Source organism: Pholis gunnellus (genome assembly GCF_910591455.1).
Source record: "Pholis gunnellus genome assembly, chromosome: 4".
Classification (NCBI taxonomy): domain Eukaryota; kingdom Metazoa; phylum Chordata; class Actinopteri; order Perciformes; family Pholidae; genus Pholis; species Pholis gunnellus.
Window position 1 is genome coordinate 10,962,742 of NC_136530.1, and position 16,251 is coordinate 10,978,992.

The 16,251-nt window shown below is 39.5% G+C and overlaps 1 protein-coding gene across 1 annotated transcript; it reads right to left on the reverse strand.

The window, feature by feature from the left end:
- Window positions 1-2,164: 2,164 nt before the first annotated feature.
- Window positions 2,165-14,119, reverse strand: LOC306694659 (cystathionine gamma-lyase-like). The gene is made up of 12 exons (XM_079157591.1): window positions 13,903-14,119; window positions 12,021-12,102; window positions 11,739-11,834; window positions 11,425-11,534; window positions 11,030-11,164; window positions 10,853-10,910; window positions 10,551-10,628; window positions 9,018-9,170; window positions 8,251-8,372; window positions 7,623-7,675; window positions 6,021-6,159; window positions 2,165-3,369 (listed from the first exon to the last, which is right to left on the reverse strand). The coding sequence occupies exons 1-12, from the start codon at window positions 14,086-14,088 to the stop codon at window positions 3,352-3,354; spliced, it is 1,230 nt and encodes a 409-aa protein (XP_079013717.1). The 5' UTR covers window positions 14,089-14,119; the 3' UTR covers window positions 2,165-3,351.
- Window positions 14,120-16,251: the final 2,132 nt, after the last annotated feature.

The window sequence follows — 16,251 nt, forward strand, 5'->3', positions numbered from 1 at the left end:
ACCCCTGCATGTAGTCACCCTCTGGTAAAACTAACTGTCTATTTTCACTTTGGTCAAACTAAATGATCTGTGAAAATGATTTTTTTTTTCTTGTGTCAAGTGTGAGACTAAACTCCATATTTATAGTATTTCAGTGTGAGAGCTGGCAGGGCTGACATTCAGGGCTGCAGGACCATTTATAACAAACAAGGCGTGGCAGACTATAAAAATGAACATCAATGTTGACATCCATTACAACCAAGCTATATACCATGACACTGTACACAAAGTGTAATACTGTAAAGGTCAGCTATACTGGAGTCATTTATGTTTGGTTCATTTGGTTGTCTCATTCAATATACTCCTTCTGTATGCTTTAATTGTAACAGCTTATACATTAACTACTCTAAAATCAAAGGACTATATGCCCCTTTCAACATATATTTTAGTTTTGTAGGATAGGTCATTTCGAGATGAGAATCTATTTGTAAAAGTTTACAGTATCCCATGCTGTAATCCTGCATTGCTGACAGAGCTAAAAAGAAAGTGCAGCGATTAAATTGACAAAATGCGGGTTATCTTGAGGGCTTCTTAACTGATTCGAATTATCAATGTGTGGGGCATCCCTAAAAATTACAGTGAGGCTATAACAGACCAGAGCAAACCGCTCCCATTTGTTGAGATGCTATGCATTGTTTTGTTTTGTTATCTGTACAAACATGCTATAGTGGCAGTGACTGCTTCTGCAGAAATAGTCCGGCACATAACTGCACGAAAAACTACAATATGTAGTTCATTTAATTGTCCGGGGTAAATTATAGCGTCAGGTATAGTCATCACCTGTTCATGGTAAAAAAATCAATTTTAAAAGGAAAATATGAAACCGTAAATAGGAGCAAGGAAGGACTTTTTTCCAGAGACTGCTGTACTCACCACTCTCTCATCTCTTTGGTATGTTTTTAGTAATATACTGTAGTTCTCAAAGACTGTCCAGACTGACAAACGCAACTGTGCTGTTTGCAGTTGATGTCACTTCACAGAATTTCTGGGAATCAAAGTCATTATTTCAAACTCCTGCTGCCATTTTTGCCGCCACAGTCACTGACACACAGCAAGTCGCCCTCCAAGCTCTTCACCTCTTATCTAAAGATGTGCTTACATGAATGTCATCTATGACTTCCGATGGAGTGCAGACGGCCTAATGCAAGTGGGTGTTTTGTTTTTATTCATCTGTGACGCATCTGCGAACAGATTGAAGTCACGCATTAGAAGTAAAAACGGCTACTTTATGTTTATATTGAAGATTTTTGCTGCACTTTTTGTTATTTAAACTGGTGATAGTACACATCACTTAGCAGTGAATGTATTTTCATATCCATATTTGTTAATTTAACAAACGAAAGCCCATACAGCCTCCACTTGTTTGTATCATCAGTAATCAGAATCAGAACCGTTTATTGCCATGGTATGTTAAACAGACAAGGAATTTGACATGACTTTGTATTTGTTTGAGGCTCAACTGATGAAGATATATTCTCCAAAATAGGCCCTGGCTGACTGAAGGGAACTGACAAACACTGAAAACCTGCACTGAATGATGAGGTTTTCTAGAAAAGTCTAACCACACACACACACGAGTCACCCTGGACGAGATGGGAGCATAATTTCAAACACATCAATAGCACCTCTTCTTTAAATGCAGAGCCTCTCCGTTTTCATTTAGACCACCTCTTCCCCCCAAATCCATACAGTTTGAATGGACGTGCCAGGTTTAGTGAAGTCTTCTGAGGCCGCGTTTGATTGCTAAATTCACATCAGCCGTGGGCAGAGAGGTAGCATGGCTTATACAAAATGTTAATGGCTGATTCAGAAGATTCCCAGATGTGTAAAATCCATTACATGGTCATAGGCAACAAGAAATTAAATTTTCAGTGAACCAAAACCTTTAAAGATAACCGATTTACAGAGAACCAAACCCGTCAGTCTCTTCATGGAAACGTTATTCATGGTTTCGTCGTTAGGACGACAACTAGCTCATTTGATCCATCAGCTAAAACCCCAGCGTGCTGCCTTCCACCAGCCGGGCTAAATGGGATGTGGCTTATCGACTTGCTACGGTTACTGATTACACTGCTCGTGTATTTTTAAAGAGGGATGGTTGAGAGGAAGCGAGAGACACAGACACTCGACTGCAAACTGACTTTAATGGATTTCTCAGTTACATAAATGACATTGATCGCAAGTTGTGTGTCCCAAATGAAGCGTATTCTTGGGTAGTTATGCGACTACAGGGGGAGAGCTGAAGGGGGAGTGCCTCAGTGAAACATTTTCTCTGCACAGTTTAAAAAAAAACAAAAAAAAAAACATGATTTCTGACCTGGGGGAAATTTAGCTTTTGTCGTCGACCCAAATTACATGAGTTCAAGAACACACATCAAGTGTTTCATCAAACATTAGAAACATTTAGGAGACATATTCCTGTAACAGCCTACAGTTACTATAAAAAACCTTCAACATCATCATTGCTGGAAAATTGTCCTCAAAACCAGGCCCATGCTTACCGAATACTCCTTCGTTTATTGGAAAATGTCCCGATTAGTCTCAAATGTGAGGAATAGGATTCCTCTCCTCTTCAGGACAAGGCATATACTAAAGATATCATAATATCACTCAATATTCTGTAACCAAATACACAAGATTTCTATTCATCATGTTTGAATGGAGATATTGTTTGTTCTTAATCAACTTATTTAAATGGTTCTGAAAAGCCTCTGAGCAGAAGTTCACAGTAAAGAGAAAATATTTCTGAACATTGACAGTAGGTGGCGGCATTAGCTACGCCTGTATGAGACTGTTTAACCTGACTAATGACAAAGGAAATATGCCAGCTAGTTAAGAAATTATTAATACAGATTACAGATGCAGTTGTACTCGGGGCCATGACATTTGGAGACTGTTCTGTGCATCAAAAGGATTCTACCTGAAGTACACACATTTAATAGCAAGATTATACACGATAATAGAGTTTGGTGTTATTCCTGCAGTAACTTATACAGCATAAGCCTTTATTGAATAGTAATATGCCCCATTAACACCCTCCAAACATTAAACATAGCAAACCCAGCATAAAATAACAACTGATGTACTAGTAAAATAGCCATCAAAACAATTATTAAAAAATGTTGTCAATTATCCACAGAGAGCATGATTTGTATTTCGCAAAGAACAAGTTGTTCCCTGATAGTTGACTCTTGTGCGCTGAACGTAGGTTCCAAGTGTTGATCTGCGATGAGTTGAGAGTTCACGTAGCTCACGTCTCCTTACTGACTTTGATTGATTCAACCTCGGCCTCGAGCGTGGCCTGTTGACATTTCACTTCGTCTTTGGGTGCTATTAAAAGACAACAGGAAAAGAAGAAAAAAAAAGGACCAGTGAAATAAATACTCAGTAAACATCCAGCAAGCAGCAGACAGACCTGAGGCTACAGTTAATAACATGCTCAGATTTTTCTGAAATTACACAATCACATTGTTGAAAAAAATAAAACGGCAAGATGCCAAAATATCTGCACTAAAGGCAGGTCAAAGGCCGGTTAACAGAGCGGCGCACTACAGAGAAAACTGATCAATAAAACACCACAGACCCAGCATTTTACAGCTACGTACAAATGTCACCGACCCATTGGAAAGTGTGAAATGATTAATGAACAGCCAAGTTTGTGATTCTAAAACTAACCCGAGGATGAGAACCCTTGTCCGGAAATTGAACCGCCTGCCCCAATCTGACCTGCCATCCTATCCAATTAAACGCATCACCCATCAGAGGTGCCTTTTCCCCGGACAACACAGTCATTATAGATATTTGTCTCCATTTAATTTCCATTTGCTGCAGATGGGCAGCAGAGGGACTCAGAGACATTGTCTGATTCCTGAGGAGAGGAGGTGCCCGCCATGCAAGATACGTACAGCTGCAAGATGTGGCAATAAAGGTGTTTTCGGAAACTCAAATTCCCTACTGATGGTAAAGCAGATCGGTGGGAATTAGTGATGAATCGTTCACAAGCAGTACACTAGAGCTTGTCGAATACATTTGTTATAAAATCTCAACCATCTTTATATGCCAAATTGATTCTAAACCAGCTGTTGCATTCTAGCAGTTTCTATGAATGATGGTGATTCAATAAAAATACTGTGTTTTATGAAACCACAGCCACTTTGCCAAGAGAGAGAAAAAAAAAAGACAAAAAAGGTGCAATAAAACCTCACCAGCCTTTGGAGTGGAGAGAGAGGTAATAAAAATGCAGATGTCTGGACTGGATCAGGCCAGATTTGAGTCAGCATTACACAAAAGTGAGAAAAACTGAACTTTTAAAAATGGTTTCGGGGAACACTGGAGCATTTCTGATGTTGTCTACTTCGCAGAAATACATACGATTTTTTTTCCACAACAAAAAATACTGACAAGAATCATGCAGCTATTAAATCAACTTCAAGTATTTTTAAGATATCATGAGTCTGTTTTGGGGACTCTATGAACATGTTTCCAAATGTTAAGAGGGTAACAAAGAGTGACATTGGTAGATGACATACAAACAATATAAATTGTCAGGGATTTGCTGAGCAAGTGGAAATGGGGGAAAATGCCCAGTGGACCACACTTAAAGTGACTTACCCCAGACTGCTGTAAAGACACAGAGACCTCACAGTGCATGAGGGATCTGGTCATGCAGCAAAGGGGGTTCATCAGCCCTCTACAAAGTTCACAGCGTGCAACCACTACATACTTAACTCAATCCTGGTCTGCAACTCTTCCTGGCCTGGCTCTCCCTAAATGTTCCCAAGATAATTGCTACTTCTTCTCCAGGCCGGATTTGTCTTTTGAAAGCCGTGCTGTATGCAGATGTTCTAAGATTATATATATATATATATATATATATATATATATATATATAAAACATTGTACTTGTAAAGCACACAGACGCATGGGCGCATTAATCCTCTGAATAATAATTAGCGAGCCACATGTGACACATGGGCGCTTTAGCGAGCCACATGTGTGGCATCTGGATCTCCTTCACAGAATTCGAACAACAAAAGTTCACCATGTGAGTGAGCGGTGGTTGAGCGGAGAATGTGGTGCATTAAATACCGACACATTTGAGCGACTTTTTATTTTAAACATTTACAAATAGTGCAACTTGCTATTTATATTCTAGAAGTTACCTTAAAGCAACACCGTATCTCATCACGCTTACAAGATTCTGAGCCTCGATAATGGCAAATATTATTTATTGAACAACATCAAAAACTTGATAAAAGGGAATTTGGTCACCTCCATTATTACTATACGTCTTACTCCTATTTGGTAGATAATCATGCGCTGCGTTTTGGAACTGCAGTAACCATCATGCTTCTGGGGGTGTAAGAAGGAAGTCTAGGATTGATGTGGAGATGAAGAGTTTTTTAGCCTGCTTTTAGTCTTACATTTCTGGCAAATTGGCATGATTAGAATATATATATTTATATTTGACTAAGTCTCAGTCTGGGTATTTGGGTTGCAGCTATCAATTGTTGTAGTTATCAAGTATTCCACCGATTATTCCATCGAGTAACTCTAAGAGAAAAACTAAGACGGAACAACTCATCTGCATGGCTTGTTGAATCATGTTTGCTGCTCTAGGTTCTATTTCACAGTTTGTGTGTTGGTAGGCACTCCAGATACGTAAATGTATGTGCAAAAGGCTAAAAAGGTGTTTTTTCCATGATATGTCCCCTTTAAAGCAGGTGTTTTGAAACACCTGAATCATGTTGTTTGTTCTGTAGTTATTCTGTATCGATCAAATCTTGAAAATCAGTGCTCTCACTTTGAATTTCTGAAAAACTAATTAGTATGAGGTAGATTCCTATCACTTATTTAGAGACCGGAAAATGATTCCAGACTCCCATAAACTTGGTGTCATAATTTAAACTTTTGAATATTAACAGAAACCACAGTGGTTTGATGGACTATCTGGTACTCCACCTGTGTTAGATGTTACTTACAGCAGCAGCCAGCGCTTGTCTCAGGTCTTCGATGATGTCTTCCTCATCCTCCAGACCCACAGAGAGTCGGATGAGTGTGTCACTGATCCCCAGGATAGCCCTCTCGTTTTCTGGCACTGATGCGTGGGTCATAATCGCCCTAAATTGACAGAAGACAGTGCCATTTACAAGAGTCATGAACAAAGACGTCCTGCTGTTTTAACAGAGATCAGTGCTTAGAGCAGAGACAAGGGAAATAAAGTGTCTCAATTAAAATCAGAGTCTCATAGGGATGTTTTATTCTAGGTGTCTGCTGCCCCCTTGTGGGGCTACTCCGACATTACATCTTAGATTCCAGTCGCTGAAAGTTTCAGTTTGAGATAAGAAACCTGCTCCAAGGGCCAAACAGGCTTCAGGCTGAAGGCCCAGATCTAGTATCATCTGCTATCCTGAAATGTTGTGCTAATGATCTTGCCCCTAGTTATCGTGATCTGTTTGAACGGTTCCCTGCACAGCAGAGGCCTTGAACACCTATGCAAGGGTTTTGTTTGTAGTTTACAATTCAGCTTTTAATACTATTCTCCCATCCAGGCTGTATGACAAACTTTCACATGGGAGTTTAACAGTTGTTGGGTAAATTAGCCCTCGACTTCTTATTGGAGAGGTCGCAGGTAGTCAAACTTAACAAAAGTTAAATTGCTGATGTGAAGGATTCTCCAAATCCTTTATCATCAGCTCTGTGGCTCCACAGTAGACAGTGTACTGTCCCCACAGTGCACTGTGTGCTTTCCCCACCCAGATACTGAACAGCTGTTTTCCCCACTTCCAGTCCGTCATGATGTTTACATTTGCTGATGATGTTAGTGTTTTGGTTCTATTTTTTAAAAATCTCAAACAATGATGAATCAGCTTACAGGAGTGAGGTTTTATCACTGGTGGATTGGTGAAACGCAAACAACATGGAATTACAGGTTTCCAAAGCCAAGGAATTAGTAGAGCACTTTCACAGAGGCTGTGGGGATCAACTAAACTTGATCAACAACAACAGAATTTAGTGGACAGCTACAAATTCCTGGAAGTGATAATCTACTTCACTTTGAAATGGGGACAACACCACTACTATTGTTATTATAAGAAAGCACACCAGAGACATTTATTTTTAACAACTATTTTAAAAAAACGTGGCATATCCGGTGATGGTTTGATTGCAATTTTCAACATGTCAGCTGAGAACAGAAGACAGCTGAGCAAAGTGCTGCGTACTACCACCAGAATTATTGGATGTGATCTCCCACCGCTACAGGAAATCTAGACTAGACTGCAAAAAGAGGGGCCTTGAAGTTTGAAAAGACTGGGAAGCATTAACACCAGGTTTCAGAACAGGACATTCTGTTCCCTGAAGCAGTCAACCTCCTACAACACTACAGACAGCACTGCAGGCCACTTGGTGGGTAAAATTGCGCAACAGTGCAGATGGTTTTAATGGGCTTGAAGCACTTAATCTTGTGGGTTGTTTGAAGTTGCTGCTGATTTACCTTTAGGAGCTAGTGTTTTATACACGGTGCTCTTATGTGTTGGATTGTAGTAAAATAGTAAAGAGTAAAATTCTGCATGGATACTTACGGATGTTCTGCTAAACTTTCATAACCACCGAGACTCTCAGCTATCGCAAATAACTGAAATAAAAAAAAAAGACAACAGAGGACATGAAGTGAAACATAGTGCAGGATATAAATAAGGTGTAAACCTAAATAGAAGGAACAGAAAAATGAAATCACACAAAAGACAAGTAACAATTACATTTTGTGGGTCAGATCATTTTCAAAACAGTGAGCATTTGGAGGTCTGTCAGCAAGTACAATCTAGTCATCTTGTGACAAGCTAAATAAGAAATCCTGTAATTGAGGTTAGTCTCCAAGGAGAACAAGTTTAACGACTGTGGGATGTAAACAAAAACATTCTTTGAATGCAGTTCAGTTTTGTGTCTATTCTCGAATTTGCAAAATGCATCATTTCTTGAGTAAAACATTGAAATTATCGGTTCACCACAGTAGCTGCAGGAAATACCTGCCAGTAGGACTTTAGTGCTTTGCTGAAGCACCCTTGTAGTTAAGGTTCCTTTACCTGTCCTCTCAGTCTGGGACTCTGATCCAGTCATTTTGCAAAAGCCCGTCAGGCCTCACAACGTTGCCCACTTCCAAAACACAAAATCGAGCTTTCCAGATCAAATAATAATGTACTGATAAATTACTTTGAGGTTACTGAGGAAGGCGCTGGCGTGCTCGAGTGTCCCCTTAATGTAGAAGGTGATCATCCCCGGACATCCGGTGCATTGTCTCTTCATCACTTCATGCTGGGGGTGAGAGCGCAGGCCTATGTCCAAAGAAGGAAAAAACATTTTTTTTAAAAACAGTCAAGTGGTGATTACATGACGTTTCTGGACAAGTGGGCTTTAAAGACACTTTGTTAATTTGCATTGCTTAGCGTTATTTTCAAATATACATGCATCGACTTAAGAGCTTCTTTTAAAGTGTGTAAAAGGGCACATTTACTCCAACATGCTATCACTAGTTTATTCTACTGGTTTTTCTACTCCTCTTCCTTGTTATTCAAACAGTGTAAGTGTAGTTATACGAGTCATCAGAGGCAATGATTAAAAAAACAAAACAGCACAACACAAGGTTTAATGGGTGTAAGAAGACGGGTTAATGGCAACTGACAGCCAGCTGTTGTGAATGATTAGCAACCCATACATGAGATGAAGGGTTTGAGTGTATTTATTTAGCTTTTATGACAATCAGATAACAAAATTATAGGTAGGCGTGCTGATGAATCCATTATGCCGACATAAAAGTTAGAAAGACGACATTCTTTTACTCTTTTTCTGCTGCTTATGAGAAAATTAAGCTTTTGATAATGAGCCCTGGCTTGTTCGACTTGGTCTGTCCTGAGGGCACTTTCTGCATTCCTACACTCACCATGAAATTAAGAAGTAAGACTCCAGTGCTGAGGGATTACCTGGGAAAATGACACGCTCCACTCTGGGATCTGCCTCCAGGAACTTTGCGGCAGCCATGCCGTTCTTGAAATGACGCTCCATCCGCAGGTGTAGCGTCTTCAGTCCTCGGTTACACAGGAAGCAGTCAAAGGGAGACGGTACACAGCCCAGAGCTGAACCAAAGCAAGATCACATTTGGGGGAAATAAATGTAAAAAAAAAAAAAACACAAACAGGTTGTAAAGCCTCCCAAAACCCAGGTCAGTCAAACGACAAAAGCATTAACAAAATACTTCCCTCTGAAAGGCTTTTGATTGGTGCTGAACTTTGGCCTCAGGAGCATGTTTTGGTTGTTAGATTAGTGAATGTAGGTCAGGTTGAAATAAGCAGTGCACCAAATACAGAGCTTGTCAGGACATGAAGTGATTATATGACAAGAGGACTTCTTGAGATCAATGTCCTTAAAATTGCACCTAATTTCAGATACATAACTGGTGAAACTGGAGCCAGCAAACATGTGGCTTGTTGTTTGATAAATGACTTAAACAATATAAGAGAATGTTAAAATAAGTCTGTTATTAAAGTGGTATATTCTATTGTAAATTTTCACTTTTATTTATTCTCTTATACTTCTGCACTGCATGTATTGTCATGCACCGATCACCAAGCCAAATTCCTTGCAAACGTACTCGGTAATAAACTGTTTCTGACTCTGACTTTAATAAATCATCCATCAAGATACTTGCCAACCCTTCAGACAATTGATTTATTGTTTCAGCACTCATCTACTGTAGAGCGTATCTGATGAAGTCTGTCGGACCAGCCACTCGTTGACGTAACCTGATCAATGGCGTTTTGTCAACACGTGTTCTGTTACCAGACACATTTTGTCAGAGCAATTTCTGATGCATTCCCACACATACCATGAAGTTAAGAGGCAACATTGGGTGTGTGCTGTTGTACGATTTGACAGAGTGATAACAGGCGTTACCTAACAGTGATTTTCCCCCACTGTTTAATCATCATAGTGTGAAATAAAGTTTTACTGCCGCTCGTACTTTTTCCGGTAATAAGTCTCTAAATATCTATGCAGAGTTGCAGTGAACAGATATAAAGCAGTAGTGTGGTCACGTGAACAGAGCAGGTTAAAGGCATTTGAAGTCACGGCGAGCGGAGGAAATTCAGAAGCCCCCGGCGTCATTTAAGTCAAATGTTTGGCTTTCCTGTAACTAATAATGACGGGATGAGGGTGGTGGACAAAACCGTTACGGTATGTAGGCGTTGTTTAACGAGAAAGACATACGACAACGGCAATATGTCGAGCATGTCCACACATATGAAGCGACAGGGGCCAAGGCACAACAACAACAACAACAACAAATCACAGCGGCATCTTTCATTTGGATTTACTTTCACCGGGGATCGGTATGTATATTTGCTGTATTATGCTACAATGTGTCATTTTGTAACTTGTTTGGTTGTTGGTGTGCCGCGGGATGTTTTTAATGTTAAAAAAAAAAAAAAATGTACCGCGCCTCAGAAAAGTCCACTCACCATTTTGCAGAAACTTCAGTCGCTCATACAGATCATCACGGTTCATTGAGGCCAGACCCATTACCACGTCACTGTGACCTGACAAGTTAAAAGACAGGAATATAACAAAGATTGATTATTAATACAGTCCAAACGTCAAGTAGCTTGGAGCAGAAAATCATTGGTTTGTGTGTTAATTAAGAGTAAAGTAATTATAATAATAAGTAATAATTTTAAGATATAATATAACAGAAATATTGTAGGTTATGATTGGATCAATTAGACTGAGATTTTAGTAAAATGAGTAAATGTACACAACCTACCGTTCATGTATTTGGTAGCTGAATACATGCAGATATCAGCTCCCAAAGCCAAGGGGCGCTAAGAGTGCACAAGACAAACACACAAGTTAATCAATTACTTGTTAACTGGAATTTGACTGTTGACTGTTTGACTGTTTAAACTCATAAGAGCACAAATTGCAAATCTGTCACTCTCACCTGGAAGTAGGCAGACATGAAGGTATTGTCCACAACCACCACTATGTCTTTGTTGTATTCATGGGCCACCTTAGAACAGGCCTCGATGTCTACAACCTTCATGGTGGGGTTGGTGGGTGTCTCAATCCACACCAGCTACACAAAGAAACAGCGTGCACAGAGAGGGAGTGTCAAAAATGTGGCAACGTACAAATCACAGCAGTAAAAGCTAAGCGACAGCTTAGCCACAACAGTCATCACACAAAATGCTGATTCACAATGACTGCTTCAACTTCGCCCAAAAGAAAAAGGATACGCCCGATTATGACACTCTCGTAAAATCAGACCAAACTACAAACAGCAATAGAAAAACAGACACAAAGGGCACTTCATTCTTATATCAGTCTTTGACTTACTTTAGTGTTGGCCTTCAGAGCAGCCTTCAGCAGCTCTGGTTTTGTACAGTCAGCGAAGGACACCTTCAGGCCAACCTCAGCTGCAATTCTTTGGAAGTAGCGGTTTGTGCCTTTTGCAATTGAGAAACAAACTAAGTTAACATTTCCCCCCCCAAAAAGAACGTGGTTCAAAACCAACTCGCACTATATACTTCCACTTTCACAGCAGCAGCCATTTCGTACAAGTGGGGAAATTGTGGGTTTCTAATGGCATACGTAGTTAGTGTTGCATCATATTTTTCTACACAGTTGTCAGTTGCAAACGGGTGTCTCACCTCCGTACACGTCGTCCATGCAGACGATCCCGTCACCCGTTTTGAGCATGTGAGTGATGGTAACTGTGGCTGCCAGCCCCGAGGCAACAGCAATGCCTGCAGGGGAAAAGCTCACGTCAACAAGACCCCAAATCCGTTTTCATGTCAGAGGGAACAGACGTTGCAGTTTGCATACATTTCCTCCATTTTGATTCATGTTTAAATCATGATCCATTTTGTTAAATCTTTCCTCTTCATGTGAAATATGCCTGTCACGATTATGTGAGCGTCAGTTATACTTACAATACTTTGCCCCATCCAAAGCAGCCACAGCCTTCTCAAGACAGTTTCTTGTAGGGTTTCCACTCCGGCTGTATTCATAACCCTATATCAAAAACATGATTAGAAGATATTTCAGCCACCTCAATCAACATCTGCAATAATATACCGTGTTTAAACAGAAAGAGGAAGCAGTCTTTTGGGAGACAAGTGTGTATGAATACATTTTAGGTTTTTGCCCTGGTGGCAAAACAAGGCTTTACAGGGTTTAACAACAGACTGTCCAAACCTATAAAGCAGGCAGGCTACGCCCTTGTTTAACCGTTTCTGTGTGTGTGTGTTTCTGTGTGTCTGTTTCTGTGTGTGTGTGTGCACACAAGACTGCGAATCGTGCTTGAGCACGACAGTGTTATTTTTCTGTTGCACAATCATTTTTTAGGGGCTTGGGATCCTCGAAAACTCACAAAAGTTACACGGCGTGGTGAAAATGTGATATACAGCAATATGACGTTTATTTAATTTGCGTACGATCCACCACTAACCCCAATGGGCTTGAAGGTGCGAGGGCCTGTTCATCGCTGCTTGCAGCTTTAATTTACCATTATAATAACTGTAATATGTAACAATGATGACTGTGATGGGAGAATACTAAAGCTGTTCTGGTTTAAATTAAAGTAGAAAATATAGGCTAAAATGAGTTTGTGTTTGCTCCAAGGACATATATGAAAAACATATAGAGAGATCTGCCAGTTTAATCAAAATGCAGTTTTTGGATTCTATGAAAATAGTTAGCACTTCTGAAGGACGGTCGTCATCGAGTACAAATGAAGGCGGCTTTACACATCAAGGATGCGGTTTGACCTCAAGATTAGTCGAATAACTCATAAACATAAAAGGCTGCTCATTCCCCTCCTAAATTGATTGTGCAAAAAGTGGAGATGAGAAAGCTACTCCCTGCACTCTTTTTGTATGCGATATGTGTTCTCTGTGTGACGACTAACCTACACCAACTATAATCATTGACAGAAACAAATGGCAGTTGTAAAAGTTAACCTTGATTGCAGTTTAAATGCCTCGTATCTAAATTACAGGGAGAATGATAGTGATGGGAGAAACTTTTTCATTTTAATCCCACACAGACTCATTTTAGTCCCAATTCCCAGTCATGGCCTCTGAGTCATTGTTACAACAAGAGAGAAAAATGAAGTGAAGATGTCTCTTTTCACATAGATTCACTTTTGACTGAGGAAGCAGAAGAACATTCACAGCTGTGGTGATTTATTTGTCATTTACCAGGTAGAACAGGTGTATGACCAGGGTTTGACATTAGCAGCAGTCACCAGTCAAATCCCATTAAAAAAAATGCATGTGGCTGCTAGATTTGCTTCACTTAACAGCCCCAAAAAAAACAATGGCAATTTATTGGTTAGCTGGAAGATTATGGAATCCACCAGCCACCGTGTCAGTTGTTCTGTATAGATCTAGACTATGATCCTAGTCTTGTTGTAGTTTTTAGTTAAACATTTTTATTTATTTTTGAAAACTTTTTTTACATACAATAAATTAATATAAGGACGCCCAATCTCGCTGTATTTATAAAATGGCCATGGAAATACTAGCTTTTGAATTAGTTTACTATTCCAAAGATTGTTTATTTAGGATAACTCCTTATGTGTTTTAAACATATACTCTGATAAAATGTATCATTGAGACTTTAGCTTTACTGTCAACGTATTTCTAAAACTCAAATAATTTAAAAAACAATAATCCCTTAATAATAGCCCCATTAAATCCTCGTGCATAACGCTAAATAGGGTCTGCTTCACACACGTGTATATGTCACCGGATGACCCTCCACCCACCACCACCTTGGCCTTAAGTAACCAAGACATAACGGGCTACTTACAGCATGGTTTCCAGGTTCAATCTGCTTGAATGTGGTAGACAGAGAGATCGGCGGCACTACAGCCATTGATTTCCATTGCTCCGGTTCCTGACCGATGTGAATTGCTTCTGTAGCGAACGATTTGTACGCCGTACTGAAGCCGGCGAACAAATCGGTCTGCTCTTCTTGTTTGTGATTTTGATCCATGGCAATGCGCTGTCGCAACTGTCTACCCGGCGAGAGATGACTTTGTAATACCATGGCATGGATCGGGAGAAAGCGATTTAACTGGCCCTGCGCTGCACCCGTCGCTGTGAGCCAATCAGCGCCCATCAACAATCGGATGAAGGCACTGATTGGTGATCCAGAAGGGGAGTCCGATCCACGTGACGCTTCACGTTGTGTGATTCTGTGTGCGCGTGCGGGCTGTGTTCTGGTGATGCAATATGTTCCGGTGTTTGAGTCAGGCAGGGTTACACTTTTTTTTAACTTTCAGCTCTCGTTTTATAACAATTTTACTTCATGAACCGAGTTTAAAAATCCGATTATTGGAAATGCCGTAAAAACCGTCTCATTATATCTAATGAAGATATCATTTTATAAAGTAAAGCTAAAAAGAATGAACAAAAACTAAACTTCTCTGTAATCACTAAATACAAAAATACGTATATTTCTCAAACACCACCAGAACATTTGTTGTTATAAAATTACACGCTGAACTTTTCCCGTTTTCGTTCCTTGTTGTAAACGCCACAGAGACGTTTGGCTGTACTTCCATTCTTGAGCCATAGAGGGAGGAAGTGCTCTGTTGACTCAGTGGTATCTCTATAGAGGTCTGTTCTGCTTCTCCCTGACTAAACCTGGCAACATTGATGCTTCAGGTAGATACTACAACCAAGTCACAAGTCATTAATCAAGCCTCAGTGAGGCAGGTAAGAAAATAAATATAAAGTCATAGATAGTAAAGAAAATCAACCAAAATGAAGTCTATATTGAGACTGAAATAAACAAGGACCTACTTCAACTTTACTATATATTTAATACACATTCTATAATGATAGTTCCATAATAATGCACTACAGACATGATACATGATATTGTGTACTGTATTAAGGTGCTGGATTGAGCATTCAAATATACTTTGTAGCTGTAGTTACAGACACCCATGCATGCATAGATGCCATCTGGTAAGTCAGACAGCACTCAACAAATGAACAACAGGTGAGCTCTCTTCTCATTGCAAACCAAGTTTATGTCAAGCATTGCTGCAGGCTTATTAGATTAACATATTTTTTTAGGGAGAACAAAATGATCAACTGTAAGAGTTTACTGATGAAATAATCTTTATATGTCCTTTCTGACTTTAGCCTGAAGTCAGCCACAGGAATGGAAATAATTGTCCATCTGTTTGCCTGGGGCTGCTGCCGGTGTGATCTTTAAAACAGTTTATAATTGAAATGTAAATTGAGCTTAAGCCTTCTTTTCCTCAGGCATTGGTACAGTTAATTGTGTATAATTGTTGTGTGCTTACAGGTGAATGTCTGCCTGAATTCACATCCGTAGGCTTCTGCAAATAGAGTTAAAATACACACAACTTTAAGATTGTTATAGTTGAAGTAGTAGCACTTCAGTAATTAGGTACATTTTTCAAGTACTGTACTTGGGTGCAGTTTTGAAGTAGCCTACTTTACTTGAGTATTTTCTATTTATGCTGCTTTACAAATCTACTTAAGATACCAGAGGGAATTTATTTTTGCTCAACATTTATCTTACAACTGGAAGTCACATTTTTATACTTCAAGTACATTTTGGTGATAATAGTTGTAGTTAACTTGTACTTTTATTTAAGTTTTAATTTAGTAATACATCCAACAATTTTACTAATGGAGTATCTTTGAAGTGTGATATTGGAACTGTGATCTAAGTCAATGATTAGAATACAAACTCTAACTGATATAAAATATATTTGGAGGAGTTTTTCCTGTACCGATGTGAGGGTCCCGGGACAGAGGACGTCGTATGTGTACAGACAGTAAAGCCCTCTGAGGCAAATTTGTGATTTGTGATTTTGGGCTGTACAAAATAAATTGAATTGAATTAAAGTAAGATGCACTCCTACCGACAGCATTGGAATGCCACTAACGCATTGATGTATAAGTTGTATTGACAATTGTGATGTATATGTGATGTATGTGATGTATAATACACAATAACAAAGGTACTTGGAGTACTTAATGTTTTAAGTTTGTTTTATTGATGATGTTTATGTACTTTTACTGTAGTAATACTTCTTCCACCATTGCCAACCCATAGGCTGTGTATAAACAGGCAGTGGGGGAAGAAATATCCAGATCCTTTTTTAATGTAAAG